The following is a 19,285-nucleotide window of genomic DNA, read 5'->3' as shown; positions in this document are numbered from 1 at the left end:
TCCACTCACCTCAGCCTCCCAAAGGCACGGGATTACAGGCTGAAGCTACCGAGCCCAGCTGGTCAGTAAACTATTAAACCAAAACAGGAATTCAACGGGAACAGACACCCTTGGATTGCATAGGGCCCAAAGGGTAAAGAGAGGAGAAAACACGTTGAGGTTCATACAAGTGCAAATCTTACAGCAGGAAGTCCTTGGAAAATGTTGGACTGCACAGAAAGACAACAGGGTAATGAGAGAAAACCATCTGCATCTAGTTACATGAGCCAGATGGAACAAGAAGGTATGGCTGTTAGATCAGATGGTCAGAGGTTTGAGCCTGTTTCTGTCATCTATCAACATATGTCCCCATTGCCTATTTTCTCCAAGCACCCAGGGTCTCTAGAAGAGGACAACTCTGGTAAAAATAAAAACGTATGTCACAAGGGGACAATGCTTCTGAAAGAACAGTTTAGGAGGCACAATGCTTTCCTGCTGGCTGGAAGGGGATCTGAATCCCTGAAGGTGGTGGTATAGAGTGGTAGTGGTGTAGGTAGCCCCTGCGTTGAACACAGTGGGAGCAGTCAACAGAGTAGAGGATTTAGTCTTAGCAGACACCAGAGTAAGGAAATGCAGAGCTGCAGGCAAAAGTCAGTGATAGTGTGATAGAAACAATCTTCCATGTCTATCTTCTGCAGCCTCTAGAGGAAACAGTGAGGGAGGCAGTATGATCTTGGGTTACTCAACTTCTCTGAGATGGAAAATGAGGGTCATAATAAGAGTACCTACTGCTTAAGCTTTTTGGAAGAATTACATCATATACTGAACACTGATAAAAATGTTAATGTATTAATTTAAAATGGAAGTTACTTACAGTCACTCCAACTTTGTTCTATTTTTCGGAGAGTATACCTGTCACGTTCCTGCCTCAATGTCTTTGACTATGCTGTTCTCTGCCTAGAATGCTCTTCCTCTAAATATCTCCATGGCTCGCTCCCTTACCACCCTAAAGTCATTTACTCTAATGTCACCTTCTCAATGTGTTCTTTCCTGATCATGCTATAACATCTTATTCCCCTCTCCTCTTTTTTTTTTTTTTTTTTTTTGAGTTGGAATCTTACTCTGTCACTCAGACTGGAGTGCAGTGGCCACTCCTGGCCACTGCAGCCTCGACCTGCTGGGCTCTGGCGATCCTTCCACCTCAGCCTTCCAAGTAGCTGGAACTACAGACTCACGCCACTACACCCAGCTAATTTTTTTTTTTTTTTGGTTGTAGAGATGGGGTCTCGCCAAGTTGCCCAGGCAGGTCTCGAACCTGCGGGCTCAGGTAATCCACTCACCTCGGCCTCCCAAAGTGCTGGGATTACAGGCTGAACCACCAAGCCCGGCTCTGCTCTCCTCTTTATCTTCCTCTGTAGCATATGGTATTATCCAATATACTAGATATTTTACTTCTTTATTTTCTACTTCCCTTCACTAGAATATACATTCTATGAAATATGGAGTTTTTTGGGTTTTTTTGAGTTGGAGTCTCACTCTGTCGCCCAGACTGGAGTGTAGGGGCTGCTCCCGGTCAAAGCAGCCTCGACCTGCTGGGCTCCGGCGATCATTCCGCCTCAGACTTCCAAGTAGCTGGAACTATAGGCGCGTACTACAACGCTCAGCTAATTTTTGATTTATTGTAGAGATGAGGGCTCACCAAGTTGCCCAGGCGGGTCTCGAACCCACGGGCTCAGGCAATCCACTCACCTCAGCCTCCCAAAGGCGCGGGATCACAGGCTGAGCCACCGAGCCCAGCTTAATATGGAGATTTTTAATTGTTTTTTCACTGTTATGTCCTTAGTGCCTGTAAGAATGCCTGGCAGAGTACACACTCAAATATTTGTTGTTGTTTTTTTCCAGACTGGAGCCCAGTGGCAGAATCATGGCTCATCGCAGCCTCAGCCTCCTGGGCTCAGGTGATTCTTCCGCCTCAGCCTCCCTCACAAGTAGCTGGGATTATAGGCATGAATCACCACTCCCGACTAATTTTTTAATTTTTTTTTTTGTGGAGACGAGGTCTTGCTATGTTGTTTAGACTGGTCTTGAACTCCTGGGCTGTGATGCCACTGCCATTCAGTCTAGAGTGACACAGTGAGACCCTGACTCAAAAAAAAAAAAGAAAATGAAAAACATTTCCTGCAGACCTTCATTCATTACCATTTTAAGATTATTTAATGAGATTCTACTTCATGACTAGCACAACATAACACCCTATGCAGACACAAGTAAGTATAAGTCACAGACTCCACTCTCTAGCAGATGGCACTTTTGTTAAGGAAACTAGACAGAAAAACACTGAAACTAGTGCAGTTAAATCACACTAGAGAGAGACACAGTGTTTCTATCTCGTCCACTTGCCCAGCCCCTCCCCACCAGGCCACTCTGATTTCTTTGGCCCCCCTGACCAGCTGGGTGACAGCTGTGGCTGTGATCAACCATGCTCATGTCTTCACCTGAGATTCCCTATCGGTGACTTTCCTCCACCCTCATCCTTTCTGTTATTCAACCCAGGATCATTTCTCCTCTTGACCCCAGATTGCAGAGTTGCGGGAGAAAATCAAGTTATTCTGCATTTCATGATCTTGAGCAGGCTGCCTCTGAATGTTTACAGGGAACCTGCATACTGGGCCTGGGAAGTGAAGGCCATTTTACTCCTATTGGAAGACAGACTCGTGAACTGGGGTGTTCAAATCCAGTTCCTGAAACAGAAAGGCCCCAGACGCGTTCTCGCCCTGGAGTCGTTTTAGCAAATGTAGCAAAAGTGGCTTACATATGTGTGAGAGAAATCTGTCCTAACAATCAGTTCGGCGCGAGAGGAGACGACAGCCAGGAAGGCGGGCAACGCAGCGACAGTCATGGGGTCGTCCCGAGGCCGGCACATCAGGTTTCCTTCAAGGCCGACCGCCCCAGCCGGCATTTCAAACTCCAAAGGGGGCTTCAAGGAGGGCAACGAAGTTGCCAATGTCAAGTTTCTCTTCTTTAGAGCTCAGGCAGCGGAAAGGTTAGTTTCACCCCCTAAGTGATCTCGCGTTACAGTACTCTTCTGGCCCGCCCCTACCCCACGGCGGGAACAGTTCGAAAGTGACGTCACACACAGCAGGATCCTGTCGGAAGTGACGTCGACGTCCCAGAATCCTTGGCGGAGGAGAAGCGGGTTCCTGCGTACGCTACTCGCGGTGCGGCGTGGAGCGTTTGCGCGGCGTGGTCTGACCCTGTTGAGGAAGGCGAGCACGTTTGTGCGTTGCCCGCTGCGGCCGGACAGGCCTCTTGGGGCCGCAGGTTTGGGCTTTCTTTAGTGGGATAAGAGCTCGTGGCGGGCCGCGCGCGTCCTGAGCCGGCCTCACCATGTTGGTGCTGTTTGAGACGTCTGTAGGCTACGCCATCTTTAAGGTAGGGGGAGACTGAGCTGGGGGGAGGGGAAGCGGTGTTGGACAGACGCGGAGGGTGAAGGCCTACGGAGAGAACTGCTCAGGGTCGCGTGGGTACCGCTGATGTCCCCGGACTCTGAGAGAAAGGAAAAGGCCTTCAGGCCCCCGAGCTCCATGCTTCGGTTAACACGTGGCCCCGCCGTCGGGGCGCCCTCTCAGCCTTAAGAGGATTTGGGCAAGTTATGAGGAGCTCGGGTTTTATTCTGGGTATTTTCAGGATGCTCGAAATGTTTTAAGCAGAGAAATGACCATCAGGTAATTTGTCTCAGTGTTACTTTGCAACGTGAAGACTATATGTAGATGGTGGAGAGTATATGTAGATTAAAGGGAGGTAAGAAAGGGAGCAAGGGTGTTTTTACATTGATTTAGATAGGATGAAATTGTTTGTTCTAAGATTGGTGTGGAGACAAACATTACAGAAACTTTGAAGGTAGACCTGAGAATATTGGCTGATGGGTTGGTTGAATGTGGGTTTTGGTTTAAGTTGTTGAGTAAGAAGGTTGTGGAGAAGAGGCCTAAATTCCGAGTTTGGCCGTGTGAGGCTTGCGTTTTCTGTTAGACGTGATAATGCAATGGTGTAAATCAGGCAGTTCTGTATTTCTTTTTTTTTTTTTGAGTCCAAGTCTCACTCTGGCGACCTGCTGGGCCCAGGCGATCCTTCTACCGCAGCCTTCCAAGTAGCTGGAACTACAGGTGTGCACCATCACACCCGGCTAATTTTTTGATTTATTGTAGAGACGAGGTCTCGCCAAGTTGCCTAAGCTGGTCTCGAACCCTTGGGCTCAGGCAGTCCTCTCGCCCCTGCCTCCACCTCCCAAAGTGCTGGGAATACAGACGTGAGCCACCAGGCCCAGCCAGTTCTGTATTTCAAGTTTGAAGCTTGGGGAGAAATCTGGGCTGCTAATGCCAATATGAAATTTGGTTGAAGTTTGGTAATAACTTTTAAGTACATCAACCTGGAAGTGGCCATTTCATAAAAGCAGGGTTGCTTTTGAGATGTGAGAATGAAGTAGATTGAGTGCCTTCCAAGTGCCAGGTACTCTTCTGAGCTCTGTGAATATGGCAGCCAAAAACAGTATTCTCGTCTATATTCTAGATTTATGTGTTGGTATAAGGCAAAAATGCCAGATATATGAATCAAAAGCCAATAATGTTTGTGGTGTAGATGCAGAAAGTCTGGAAGAGTACACAGGTCACTTTTTAGTTCTCTAAATTTCATTTCTGACACTTGAAAATACTTGTATACTTCTGTTTACTTTTGATATGTCAAATACTTGTTTTTTAAGAAAACCATTAAACAGGAATTAGTAACTAAAAGGCAACTTTGCTTGTTTTTCCTTTCTTTGGAGTTAATCTGTCATTGCAGTATTGGTGATTTTAAGGGACATTTAAAAAGCCTTAGTCTTAGTCTCCTTTAGAGCTCTGGAGCATATCTACTTCGTTTTTCTCCAACTTTTTGGAATCATACCTAAATTCTTTTTTTTTTTTTTTTTTGAGTTGGAGTCTCACTCTGTCACCCAGACTGGAGTGCAGTGGCCACTCCCGGCCACCGCAGCCTCGACCTGCTGGGCTCCAGCGAGCCTTCCGCCTCAGCCTTCCAAGTAGCTGGAACTACAGGCACGCGCTACCACGCCCAACTAATTTTTTGATTTATTGTAGAGAGGAGGTCTCACCAAGCTGCCTAGGCAGGTCTCGAACCCGTGGGCTCAGGCAGTCTACTCACTTCAGCCTCCCAAGGCGCGGGATTACAGGCTGAGCCACCCAGCTTGGCTCCTAAATTCTTGTGTAGAGTTCTGCATATACCCCGAATTCTCTTAGCCAATGTGATGTCATATTTTGAATCAGTGTGTATGGATGAATCTTATCATAAATTAACATATACTGTCCTTAACTGGATGTTAGGAGGAACAACTCTGTACTGTCCCCTGGTTGTCTCCCATGGTAGGAAGGGATTAGTTTAGCAATCCTCTGATTTCTAGACCTGGGTCATAATTAGTATCTAGTCATATCTCTTAATGAATTACTGATTTTTAATAAAGAATGTCCTGCTACATAAAAATAAGTCTTGTGTGTTCTGTTGCAGTTTTCAGTGTTATTTATCTGCAAGTACTGTTTAAAATTGTTAAATTGTGGTTTATGTAGCCTAGTGTTAGAGAAATAACTAAAGTTAGTCTTGAATGTGTTGACATTGAATAGTTTATAATTATTTGGAAATAGCATTAGTGACCATTTCTGAATAAAATAGATACACAAAGGTTCTGGAATTAGATAGTGGTGATGGTTGCAGTTTTGAGAAAAATATGCTACTAAAAAGTGAATTGCTCACACCTGTAATCCCAGCACTTTGAGAGGTGGAGGCCAAAGTGAGCCCAGGGGTTCAAGAACAACCTGGGCAACTTGGCAAGACCTCATCTCTACAATAGATCAAAAAATTAGTCGGGCATGCTAGAGATGAGTTCTTGCCAAATTTCCCAGGCTGGTCTCAAACCATGGGTTTAGGCAATCTTCTCGCCTCAGCCTCCCAAAGTACTGGGATTACAGGCTTGAGCCACCGTGCCTAGCCACTCACTATAGCTTTTAACTCCTAGGCTCAAGCGATGGTGAAAGAAATGTTTGATATTTATACCAAAAGTTCATATATAACCTGATTACTACTGATCAGTATATTTTTTCCAGCTTTATTGGGTATACTTTGCATGCTATATATTTTAGTAAAATGTATACAATTGTGCGGTCACTTCTACAATTCAGTTTTGGAGCACTTCCTTCCTAGAAGTCCTCATGCCCAAGAAGTCCTCATGCCCATTTTAAGCTTAGTGCCACCCTGGGCAACCACTGATCAGCTTTCTGCCTGTGCAATTTTGTCTTTCTAGAAATATCATGTGGAGAGGGTAGCTTGTGTTTGGTTTTTTCACTTGGCATAATGCTTTTGAGACTACTCCTTGTTGCATGTATTCACTTGTTCCTTTTTGAACAACACATTTTACTAATTATCAGTTCATCTTGTACTCAAGTTTCATAAAATACTTTCCCATATTGTCCGTGGTGAAGTAAAACATTAAAAGTTAGCATCAAATATTTATATAAAACATAGAAAATCCCAAGTAATCAATTAAAGGTGAAAATTGCAAAAGATATTTTTTGATATGGTGATACCTTTTCCTAAATTTATTCCTGTCTGGAGTAAAGAAAGGTGCTCTGGGCTTGTCTGGCACACTGTGGAATTGTGGTTTTTTTTTTTTTAGCTTTTTACTATGAGGAATTTCAAAACAAGCAGGGAAAAGATAATGACCTCCATGCACCCATCACTAAGCTTCGACCCACCTGTTTTGTGTTATCTCCTCCCACTCCTCCCCCCTCCCACCTTTCTGAAAAAAATCTCTGACATTTAATTTTAAGGTAAGTACTTCAGTATATGCCTGTAAAATGTTTCACTCCATCACCCAGACTGGAGTGCAGTAGCATGCTCATGGCCACCCCAGTGTCAATGTGCTGGGCTCCAGTGATCCTTCCACTTCAGCCTTCCAAGTAGCTGGAACTACAGGTGCGCACTACCACACCCGGCTAATTTTTTTATTTATTGTAGAGATGAGGTCTCATCAAGTTGCCCAGGCGGGTCTCGAACTAGCGGGCTCAGGCAGTCCACTCACCTCAGCCTCCCAAAGCACGGGATTGCAGGCTGAGCCACTGAGCCTGGTTTGAAGACTTGTTTTAAAACTGGGCAAACAGTATAATAACAGTGCTAAAGATTTTCATGTTAACAGTAACTGTACGCTGTTTCTACTTATAAATGAAAATTATTCAATCATAATCCAAAATGATAAAACTTAAAATGGATTTTGTATGCAGATATTTCTAATTTTCTGTCTGAAATGAATAATTAAAAATTTGAGAAAACAATAAAACAAAGTGTAACGATATCTGATTTTCTGTTGTTCAGATTATCATCTTAGCAAAGTTTTCTTCAATATGTTGCTGCACAATTGGGAACATAGTAGCCAAGGTTTTGTTTGCATTAATAAAGTCTTTGAAGACCTTGAGTGCTCATGAGTCACCATTTTATTACATTTCCTATGTTACTCTAACGTTAGTTTAAGAATGGTGATAATGTCTTTTAAATATGCCAATTTTGTTACCCAAATGTTATCTTCAAATATACTTGCTTTTCAACTAGAAAAAATGTGAATTTTACTTATGAGTCATATCCCCTAATTAATACACATTCTCTTGACGATCAGTGTACTTAGGATATGGTTAGCTGCATTTTCTGAACAATTTCAAAAACTTGAAGCTATTCTGTGAACTTCCTTTAAAAAATAACTTTCAACATACTTTTTAGTGCAGTCATGAGACTTGGTGGGATGTCTTTGGATTCTAAAGCTTTGTATGATACACAAAATAAAACTGTTAGTAGCTTGTAACTTTTCAATGCCAACGCTGTTTTTTAGTTGTTTACTGCTTCATTACTTATGATTCTTTTTTAGTTTTCCAATTTAATTAATTTTGCCAACGTTTCCATTTCTGTAACTATATCTAATTCATTCATGTGTGGGATTGCATTTAAACAACACAACATTGTATACCTAACCCTGAATTGAACCCCACATCTTTATAATAATAAAATAAAATAAGCTGGGCTCGGTGGCTCAACCTGTAATCCCACGCCTTTGGGAGGCTGAGGTGAGTGGATTGCCTGAACCCGCGGGTTCGAGACCCGCCTGGGCAGCGAAACCTCATCTCTACAGTAAATAAAAAAATCAGCCGAGCGTGGTAGCGCATGCCTGTAATTCCGGCTACTCGGAAGGCTGAGGCTGTGGTGGCCGGGAGCGGCCACTGCACTCCAGTCTGGGCGACTGAGACTCCAACTCTAAAAATAAAAATAAAATAAAATAACACAACAAATCCTTAAAGTCATCTTGCTTGCAGTACTCATTTGACAAACTAAAGTTTTGTACAACTTGCAATATTGTCTTTTCTTGAAAAAATACATAACTAGACTGTAACTGCATCAGTGTTAATTTGTAAGCCAGCTGTCATATGAATTTGCAAATAGTTCTTAGCAGCAAGGTATAGTTTTAAGTTTATCAGCTGGTTTTTTCATGCAAATAGATGCATTGTATCTCTACATACTATATGTCACTCTATTTAACACATCATTCTTTTATTCTACCAATTAAGTTAACCTGCCATCAATTGTTAGCTATCCCTCTGTCTAATTGTTAGACATCTCTGTCACCCAGGCTGGAGTGCAGTGGAACCTTCACAGCTACCACAGCCTCAACCTCCTGAGCTCAGGCTATCTTTCCACCTTAGCCTTCCAAGTAACTGAGACTACAGGCATGAGCCACCACGCCTTGTTAATTTTTTTAATTTATTTTAGAGATGAGGTCTCGCCATGTTTCCCAGGTTGGTCTTGAACTCATGGGTTCAGGTAGTCCACTCACCTCAGCCTCCCAAAGTGCTGGGATTATAGACGTGAGCCACCAGGCCCATCTAGATTATTGAAACCTAGAATTAAGTCCATGAAAAGTGTATCGTGTGATTCCCAAAAGTATGCATGTTGTATAGACATTCAAAAAATTGTGTGTGTGTATGTTTTTCCAGGCAGAATTAACCCTTGCCAAGGCTGGAGTGCAATGGCATGATCAGCTCTTTTTTTTTTTTTTTGAGTTGGAGTCTCACTCTGTCACCCAGACTGGAGTGCAGTGGCCGCCCCCAGCCACCGCAGTCTCAACCTGCTGGGCTCCAGTGATCCTTCCGCCTAAGCCTTACAAGTAGCCGGAATTACAGGCATGTGCTGCCACGCCTGGCTGATTTTTTGATTTATTGTGGAGATGAGGTCTTGCTGCCCAGGCGGATCTTGAACCCGCGGGCTCAGGCAGTCCACTCACCTCAGCCTCCCAAAGGCGCAGGCTTACAGGCTGAGCCTCGGAGCCCGGCTGTGATCAGCTCATTGCAGCCTAGAACTCCTGGGCTCAAGCAATCCTCCTGCCTCAGCCTCCTGAGTAGTTAAGACTACAGGTTCATGCCACTGCATCTAGCTAATTTTTCTATTTTTTGGAGAGACCTGCTGGGCACAGGCAATTCTTTCACCTCAACCTTCCAAGTAGCTGGAACTACAGATGCTGCTACCATGCCCTGCTAATTTTTTGATTTATTGTAAAGTCTTACCAGGCTGATCTTAAACTCCTGGCCTCAAGCCAACCCACCTCAGCATCCCAATATACTGGGATTACATGCCCAGCCAAAAAAGTATAAGAGTATATACCTGAATATTGATAACTGTTGTAAGTGCCCTATTCCCCCCCCACACACACTTTAAACTTTCTCCCTTTTTTTGGATTCAATCTTACTCTGTTGCCCAGTCTGGACTGTAGTTTCATGCTCATGGCCACTGTAGCCTTGACCTTCTGGGCTCAATTGATCCATCCCAGGCTTCCAGGTAGCTGGAACCACAGGTGCACACCACTATGCCTGGCTAATTTTATGATTTATTGTAGAGATTAGGTCTCGCCATGTTGCTCAGGCTTGTCTCGAACCCCTGAGCTCAAGTAATCCTCTCGCCTCCGCCTCCCCAAGTGCTGGGATTACAGGCATGAGCCATCTTGCACGTTAAACTTTCTTTCATCCAGATGTGTCTTATAATTGATGATATTTTCATTTTAGAGAAATCTATAATACTTTTTTTGTGTGTAGAGACAAGGTCTCACTATGTTGCCCAAGCTGGTCTGGAACTACTGGCCTCAAGTGATTCTCCCACTCCAGCCTCCCAAAGTGCCATCGTACCCAGCCAGCTAATTTTTTTGTTTTGTATTTTTTTTCCATAAGACTGCCACTTAGGATGATCATATCAGTAAATAATAGAATGTAATCTCCTGAAAGTGGGTAAATAAGATCTTTAAAGTTTATGAGTATATTATACATCGTAAAGGGGCTAAATGGCTCCTTTAAAAGAAAGATTCTCAGCCCTGCCCACCTGGTACTTCTTGTCTCTGCTACTCAGAAGGCTGGGGCAGGGAGATTGAAGCCAGGAGTTCAAGATTGTCTGACTCTGTGATCCTGTCTGAATAACCACTGCACTCAGCCTGACCGACATAGTGAGAGTCACTAAATAATAAGAAAGATTCTCAACAAAGACACTGACTAGATCTGAATTCCATGTGGTTGTTAAATGGGCGATTCATATTAATTTGACCAAAAATTTATGCTGAGTAAAAAGACTAGTTCATGATTTCAGTGAGAGAAATAGCTTCCACCACCTTTATTTTGCATATATAGTTGTACTTGGAAAATGCAACTATGTATCCTAATCTGTGCCATTTAAATAAAACTATTTAAACTTTTTATTACAGGTTCTAAATGAGAAGAAACTTCAAGAGGTTGATAGTTTGTGGAAAGAATTTGAAACTCCAGAGAAAGCAAATAAAATGTAAGTAGTCTTGAAACAGAATTTAGCAGATAACATTTCGGGCTTGTTTTGTCTTTTACACTTCCCCCCTTTTCATATGCTGTTACATTCATAGTTTTCTGTTTTGAAATCTGTTTCAGGAATAATTTTGGTAAGAATCTAATTATTGCAGATGTTTTACTTGGAACACAGGCCATCTCAACTGATTTATATTAGCTACAGACTAGATTGGACAGCACCCCAAAATTACTACTTTATAGAATGAAAGCACATATTGTTTGTAAATTAAGTGTAATAGTGTCCTTCCTTATCCAAAGGGAATACGTTCCAAGACCTAGTGATGCCTGAGGCCTTGGATTGTATTGGATGTTTGCTGTCAGAACACATTCATGCCTTATACCTACAAATGTAGTACCCTTTCTATATTAACTAAGCACTTAACCACGTGCCGTGGCTATAACTTGCAGTTTGAGATGTACAGCAAAACTAGCACAAATTTCCTTTTCCTTCACAATTTCCCAGGTGATTTGTTTGTTTGTTTTTGAGTTGGAGTCTCACTCTGTCACCCAGGCTGGAGTGCAGTGGCTCACGGCAACTGCAGCCTCGACCTGCCGGACTCAGGCGATCTTTCTGCTTCAGCCTTCCACTGGTAGCTATAACTACAGACATGTACCACCATGCCCAGCTAATTTTTTGACTTATTGTAGAGGAGGTCTTACCAAGTTGCCCAGACTGGTCTCGAGCCCGTAGGCTCAGGCAGTCCTCTCACCTCAGCCTCCAAAGTGCTAGGATTATAGGCGTGAGGCACCATGCCCAGCCTGTTCTTACTACAGGTCTTGGCAACCTCAGCCTGTGATTTTTTTTTTTCTTTCCTTAAGTTGAGAACTTTCACTTTTTCACTAAAGGAAGCACTTAGAACCTTCCTTTGGCATATCTGAATTGCCAGTGTTGCTACTATTGTGCTTTGGGACTATTATTAATTAAAATAAGGGTTCTGGAACACAAGCACAGTGATACCTTGACAGTCGATCTGGTAACAGAGACAGCTCCTGAGTGACTAATGGGTAGGGAGTCTAGCGTGGATACACTAGACAGAGGGTTCACATCCTGGGCAGAATGGCACGTGATTTCAGCACACTGTTCAGAATGCTGTGTAATTTAAAACTTAGAAATTGTTTGTTTATGGAATTTTTCATCAGCATTTTCAGGCTTTAGTTGACAGAAGGTAACTGAAACTACAGGAATGGATACCATGGATAAGGAGGACTACTGTGCATGGAATACTGATGGTTTGACTTTTATTTTCTCTGAGTTAGTGATAATCAAATGTTTTTAAAGTTAATTCATAATTTATTCATTCTGTTACTTCTACTTCCTCTCTCCCTCAGGTATAATAAAATAACTAGCTAGTAAATCCTAGAAAGGTATACCTGAGTTCCTCAAGATCTCTTGATGAGAAGTTAGAGAAGTATAACTTTGATGCCTAATTTAAGGAATGAGTGGTAGGAGAGAGCCAGTCTCTCTTCAAGGTGGAATCAAGGTGGCTATGCACCATTTGTGAACCACCTTATGAAATATAGCCTGTTTGGTGAATGTGGTATCCTAGGAAGGACCTGACTGATCCTTTTGATACTTGTAGATTTGAAGGAATCTGTATATGACTACATTTGTGGATGACAAAGGTTATTTGCTAGTTCATCTGCTATTGCAAATAAAAACCAGAAAAGGGATTTCTTAAGCTTGCTAAGGAGTGTCAAGCTCCTCAAAATGGCATACTAAATAGAGAAACAAATTATGAAGTTGTAGCATTTGTAGTGACAAAACCCCCAAATTTGTGAAAGAGCTTAAATGTCTATCAGTAGTGGAAATGTTGAATAAATATAGTATGTCCAAAGCTTTCTTGAGGGCTTACAGAGAGGTTCATGATACACTTAGAAATCCAAGTTGCAGGTTAATTTGTTAAATGTGATCCCATTTTTGCAGTGTCTATGTTTCTATATGTGTGTTTATACAAGTATAGAGAGACATGAACAAAGTCAATTTTTAGAAGGGTGAATATGGGGTAAGGTTAGGGCAGAATAAGGTGAAATCATTGCTTTTTTTTTTTTTCTGAAGTCTTTGTATTTTTAAGTTTGTATTTAAGAGAACACCAGCATGTTCCCTTACCAGATAAAAAACTTTGCTTAAGATATTTTAGGCAAATAGAAGACTAGCTTTTCTTTTTAAAGGGTTATATATTTTGCTGGGTTAATATGATTCATTGTTGTCAATGATGTATTCATGTTGGAACTGAATCTAAGTGATTTAACTCAAATGTTCGTCACTACCACTGAGACAACAATGACTTAACTATGTTTCTTTCCATAAAAATGTTACCCTGGCACACAAATGTATAGGGATCTTGAACTCCTGGATTCAAGCAATCCTTATGACACAGCCTCCCAAAGTGTTGGGATTACAAGCAAGAGCCACCGTAGCCAGCCAGTAAGTTTTTTTTTTTTTTTTCTTTTTGAGTTGAAGTCTCACTCTGTCACCCAGGCTGGAGTGCAATAGCACATTCACGGCCATCCCAGCGTCAACCTGCTGGGCTCCGAAGATCCTTCTGCCTCAGCCTTCCAAGTAGTCAGAACTACAGGTGTGTGCTACCATGCCCGGCTAATTTTTTATTTATTATAAAGACGAGGTCTTACCAAGTTGCCTGGGCTGGTCTCAAACCCGCAGACTCAGGCAGTCCACTTGCCTTGGCCTCCCAAAGTGCTGGGATTACAGGTTGAGCCACCAAGCCCAGCCAGCTATTTTTTTTTTTTTTTTGAGTAGGAGTCTCACTGTCTCAGGCTGGAGTGCAGTAGCACACTCACGGCTACTGCAGCCTTGACCTGGCTGGGCTTAGATGATCTTTCTGCCTCAGCCTTCCGAGTAGCTGGAACCACAGGCGTGCCTTACCATGCCCAGCTAGTTTTTTGATTTATTGTCAAGACAAGGTCTTGCCACGTTACCCAGGCTGGTCTTGAACCCCGGGACCCAGACAACTCTCTCGCCTCTGCCTCCCAAAGTGCTGGGTTTACAGGCATGAACCAGAATGCCTGGCTTTTTTTTTTTTTTTTTTTTTTTTAAGTTCGAGTCTCACTCTATTGCCTAGGCTGGAGGGCAATGGCACACTCACGACCGCTGCAGCCTCGACATACTGGGCTCAGGCGATCCTTCTGCCTCAGCCTTCCTAGTAGCTGGAACTATAGTCATGCACCACCATGTCTGGCCATGTTGCCCAGGCAGGTCTTGAACCCGTGAGCTCAGGCATTCCTCTCACCTCGGCTTCCCTAAGTGCTGGGATTATAGGTGTGAGTCACTGGGCCTGGGCCTGGCTATTTTGCAATGGCATTTGTACTGGTTAGACTAATGAATGTCATGAGATTCTTGACCTAAAAGGGACTCAGGTTCTTTTTGGGAGGTCATTTCTATGTTGTATTATAAAAGTCATCTCTGTCCAACGTTAAGCAGCAGGGCTTATGTTGAAACTTAGCATCTTAACTTTTGACCTAAATTTCCTCCAAAGCCTTCAACTTTCTGTAACAGGCCAAGCATTACTAGCCCAACTTTTAGAAACATGAGTTGTTTTTTGCAAAATGTCTTTGTCCCCTAACTCCCAGTGGCAGGTAAGTTCTTTTATTACTGTGTGCTTTGGAAACAGGCCTATAGTTCTTTTCTAGTTATGTGGTTTTTGCAGAGTCAATGTGCCTCCATAACATGTTTTTTATTCTTTTTAATTCTAGAGTAAAGCTAAAACATTTTGAGAAATTCCAGGATACAGCAGAAGCATTGGCAGGTAAAGTAAAAAACTAGAAGCTTGCTTTTTAAAAAAGAAAAAAAAATCTTGGCAGTTTTCTTCAATAAAAAATTGTTTGCTTTAGTTGCCTGAGTTAACCTTATTCAATGTTGTCAATGATGCATTCTTACTGGAACTGAATTTAAATGATCAAACTCAAGTTCGTCACTACCACTGAGACAACATTGAGTTAGCTTTTTTCACCGTAGGGCTGGTTTTCCCTCATGTGGAGAGGTGAGAAGTGGTTAAATTATCTCCCTGTGGAAACCAGCAGCATAATGCTGAAGCACATTCAGTAAAAGCTGTTCTGCAAGGGACCAAGGTAATGTGGTCAAGTACACACCTCTCTGATCATTTGAATCCGGGGTAAAGTTGAGACTAGCTAGTATTTACTGTTGAAAAAAATATTAATAATATTAAAGCTATCCTGGGTATACATTCTTAATTCAAAAAAACATGTCAATACTTAAAGTTGTATGGAAACTAATAGAGTTATTTTAATACAAAAACTATAGAGGCACAACTTATTTCTCTGAAGGGGATATGATGTTTAAAGATTTAAAGGAGTGTATGATTCACATACTCTTTAACTAGACCTCATTATGGGACAACAAAGTGATAGAGTTTATTAACTCAGTTGACTTTAGTAGGTCTAACAGTGTTTTTTTAATTGCTAGGGAAAACAGAAAGGGCACATATAAAATCCAGGTCATGAATTTTTCAGTTGCTTAAATTCTGTATCACAAATCAGCCAATTACTTGGTGGCATATTTGGAAGTGAAGGACTATAAGGAAGAATATATGGCTTAAAGTTAGGCAAGAATTTGACAGATGCAAATAATCATCTCAGCCACAGGGAAAGGTATAGTTCTTGTGTGAGAATTGGGATTCCAACTAAATATGCTGAAGTCTTAATGGGCCTAACCTTGGCAGAAGGATAGACTGAAGGAACACCCAACAAGGGGACCAGTTTTTTATATTTTAAATAGACAGTAGTTCTAGGACTACTTCAGCAATCCATTGGTGATTCCAACTTTATATGGCCATTCAGCACAACTATGGTGATGCTGTCCTGGAGAGTTTTTGTTTTGTTTTGTTTTGTTTTGAGTTGGAGTCTCACTCTGTTGCCCAGGCTAGAGTGCAGTGGCATGTTCACGGCCACCGCAGCCTCAATCTGCTGGGCTCAGGTGATCCTTCCGCCTCAGCTTTCTAAGTAGCTGGAACCACAGGCGCTCACCACCATACCCGACTCATTTTTTTATTTCTTACAGAGATGAGGTCTTGCCAAGTATCTCAGGCTGGTCTCAAACCCCTGGACTCAGGCAGTCCTCTTGCCTCTGCTTTCCAAAGTACTAGGATTACAGGCATGAGCCACCGCACCCAGCCTAGCCTAGAGAAATTTTTTTAAGATAATTTTGTTCATCACAGCCTTAAGTATGGGTAGAATTTTGGTGTAATTCCAGGCAGGATTGTATTATTTATATTTCAACTCCAGGGGGCGTTGTTCACACAGACTGATAGGAACAGCCTCCTGTAGTTGTCACATGCTTCGGCCCTCTTCTGAATTCCTTTTTTGCATATAATCTCTTTAATCTGCTTGAGGTGTTTCTGACCAGTCTGAATTAAACTGTATTAAATGGCCAAGTCCATCCTTTACTCAGACAAGGAGCAGATTTTTACTATTAACAGCTAATGTATTGATCACATGTGATTGTCAGATTTGTACGTATCACTTCATAATTGTTATTTAGTCCTTGAAACAATCCTGTGAGGTAGATATTATCTCTGTGTTACAGATAAGAAAACTTGAGACTTGATCAGTATTTCTGAATTGCATACCTAACTTCTTTGTTTTCTTTAAAGTAATGTATAAGGTAAATGGGGGAAATGCCACACTAGGTAAGAATTAAAGTTATATCTCCCCACGCTAAACTCCGTGAGGGAGGAGACTATTCTTCACTCAGATCCTGCGATTCTAGTGTCATATACATGCATAGAAGATTTTAATATTAAGCGAACAGAGTCCTTTGGAAGTTAATGTTTCACTACCTGTGTTCACATGGTAGAACCACAACTGAGTGCCTTTAGATTTTAAGTAATTTTTTTTTTAAGTCAGTCTCTCTCTCACCCAGGCTGGAGTGCAGTGGTGATCCTTCTGCCTCAACCTTCCAAGCTGCCAGAACTGTAGGCATGCACTACCACGCCTTGCTAATTTTTTTCATATATTGTAGTGACAAGGTCTCACCAAGTTGCCCAGGCTGGTCTCAAACCCATGGGCTCAGGCAATCCTTTTGCCTCAGCCTCCTAAAGTGCTGGGATTATAGGCTTGAGCCACCGCTCCTGGCCTCAAGTGTTCATTTTATAAACCCCATAGCCTTAGAAAAGAGGCTGGTGAAGTGATGTCAAAAATATGTATTGGGGGCAACCCTCGGGTCACCTCCCAGGCATTCACATACGTTGTTTGCATGGAGAGGTTTCCTTTTATTCTTGATCATTTTTCAACTTGTAAATCTTATAAATCATCACAGAAAATTTGGGGCCAGTCTACATTTGGGTGAAGTTGAAGGACTACTAGGGGATACTGGGAAATGGCCAGTAGAGGAGATGGAAAGACTCAGCTTCCCTTAATCCCTGCTACCATCCTCTAAAACATGTTATATTACAATAATGAGCACTTTTTTTTTTTTTGAGCCAGAGTCTTACTCCATCATTCAGACTGGAGTACAGTGACACGCTTATGGCCATCCCAGCATCGATCCACTGGGCTCAGGCAATCCTTCTGCCTCAGCCTTCCAAGTAGCGGTAACTACAGGCATGCACTACCACACCCAGCTAATTTTTTTATTTATTGTAGATATGGGGTCTTGCCAAGTTACCAAGGTTGTTCTCGAACCTGTGGGAACAAGCAATCCTCTCGCCTCAGCCTCCCAAAGTACTGGGATTACAGGCTTGAGCCACTGTGCCCGACTAACGAGCACTTTTTTTATAAAGGGAAGATAAGTGTTTGCCAATATGAGAGTATATATAGAGTAAGCGTTTTTACTTTAAAGAAATGTTAAACAAGAGGTAACACTAGATTAAAATTAAAATATGGTAGATTGATTAGAAGCAGAAAGTTGAATAAAATGTTTTAATAAAGAGGATTTTAAAACTCTTAAGGAAAGAATAAAGGAAGCCTTATTAGAAAGATAGATTATCAACAATTAATGTTGCATAAAATGTAAATTTAGAATTCAACAAAAGTAACCTAAATCCTGGCTTAGATTATAGAGACCTCTACAAGAGCTGTGTGGTGGACAGGTGACTTTGTCCTCACCCCAGATGACAGATGGAATGGAATGGACTTGCAATTTAGATGGATGTAGGTGGGATCAGGAGGAAAGGGCTAGCACCTAGCTGATTGAACACGAGCTGCCAGGTACACTTGTACCTCAGATAAATATCAGAAGAGGTGTTAGTTCATGTGGATCCAGAAAGTGGAAGTTTAGTTCCAAGGAAGGGTTAAGAGTATAAAGTAGCAGATTTAGAACTTGACAGAAATCAGAAATGAAAGCAATCTCAAAACAGACTAGGTTACCTTCAGTAGTACATCTCATTACTGGAGGTTTACAGCTGTCTTAGAGACACATCTGTGCTGGGGATTCACAAAGATGAGAGCTTCACTCACATATGCTGATGCTCTTTTTTACCAGTTTTGTAATGATGTTAGGGTATTTCACAGTCTCGAACATCAGGCCAATCAGTCTGAAATGACAAAAAGGATTATCTCTAAGGTTTCATGATTCTCTGGATTCATGAGAAAGTGCTGGTAGTGGGGGGCGGGGGAGGTGCTGGACATAGTTTAACCCCTGGCTCGAGAGTAGAAATGTGGGTGTGAAGATCAGATGAGATTGTGGAACATGTACTCTGCAAAACATTTATACATTTATCATCTCATTTAAGAAGTAACAATAAATTCAGACTTTGAAAGCAAGTGTTTTGCCTCGTAATAGAAGCTCTCACAGTTAATAAGCCTCAGAGTTAACTCTTCTGTTTTTCTTTTTCCTGAAAAGCATTCACGGCTCTGATGGAGGGCAAAATCAATAAGCAGCTGAAAAAAGTTCTGAAGAAAATAGTGAAGGAAGCCCATGAACCTCTGGCTGTAGCTGATGCTAAGCTAGGAGGGGTCATAAAGGTAAAGTCATCTTATTTACATGCCTGCTAGTCAGCTCTCCCTGCATACCAACTACAGAGTCTGACCTTTGTGTTAAATTGTCTTAAGTTCTCATACTCGATCTCTTCTCTAAGCTACTTGGTAATTGATCTCTCCTAAGATTCGCAGAACCAAGCGTATAAGTAATAACTGTTTATTGTAGAAAATACAGTCAAAAAGTGATAAAACTTAGCTTTGACCCTGCTACACATATACTAGCACCCTCTGTATATCCTGCCACATTTCCGTTTAGCCACATTTCTGTCTTTCATGAGGTCATTATATTTTTTAAGATCTGTGTATTAAGCCGGGCTCGGTGGCTCAGCCTGTAATCCTGTGCCTTTGGGAGGCTGAGGTGAGTGGATTGCCTGAGCCCACGGGTTCGAGACCCGCCTGGGCAGCAAGTCCTCATG

General features: G+C 42.1%; 1 protein-coding gene across 1 annotated transcript in view; it reads left to right on the top strand.

The window, feature by feature from the left end:
- Positions 1-3,146: 3,146 nt before the first annotated feature.
- Positions 3,147-19,285, top strand: part of NOP58 (NOP58 ribonucleoprotein) — a 32,083-nt gene continuing 15,944 nt past the window's right edge. Inside the window, exons 1-4 of the mRNA XM_008065191.2 lie at positions 3,147-3,411; positions 10,802-10,878; positions 14,628-14,680; positions 18,733-18,854. Of these exons, the coding sequence (XP_008063382.1) occupies positions 3,367-3,411; positions 10,802-10,878; positions 14,628-14,680; positions 18,733-18,854 (297 nt within the window). The 5' untranslated portion in view covers positions 3,147-3,366. The remainder of the gene's footprint in view (positions 3,412-10,801; positions 10,879-14,627; positions 14,681-18,732; positions 18,855-19,285) is intronic.

This window comes from Carlito syrichta, unplaced genomic scaffold (genome assembly GCF_000164805.1).
Source record: "Carlito syrichta isolate Samal-C Ts95f unplaced genomic scaffold, Tarsius_syrichta-2.0.1 Scaffold308186, whole genome shotgun sequence".
NCBI lineage: Eukaryota > Metazoa > Chordata > Mammalia > Primates > Tarsiidae > Carlito > Carlito syrichta.
Note: the sequence above shows the minus strand (reverse complement) of the source record. Positions and strands in the feature narration are given on the sequence as shown.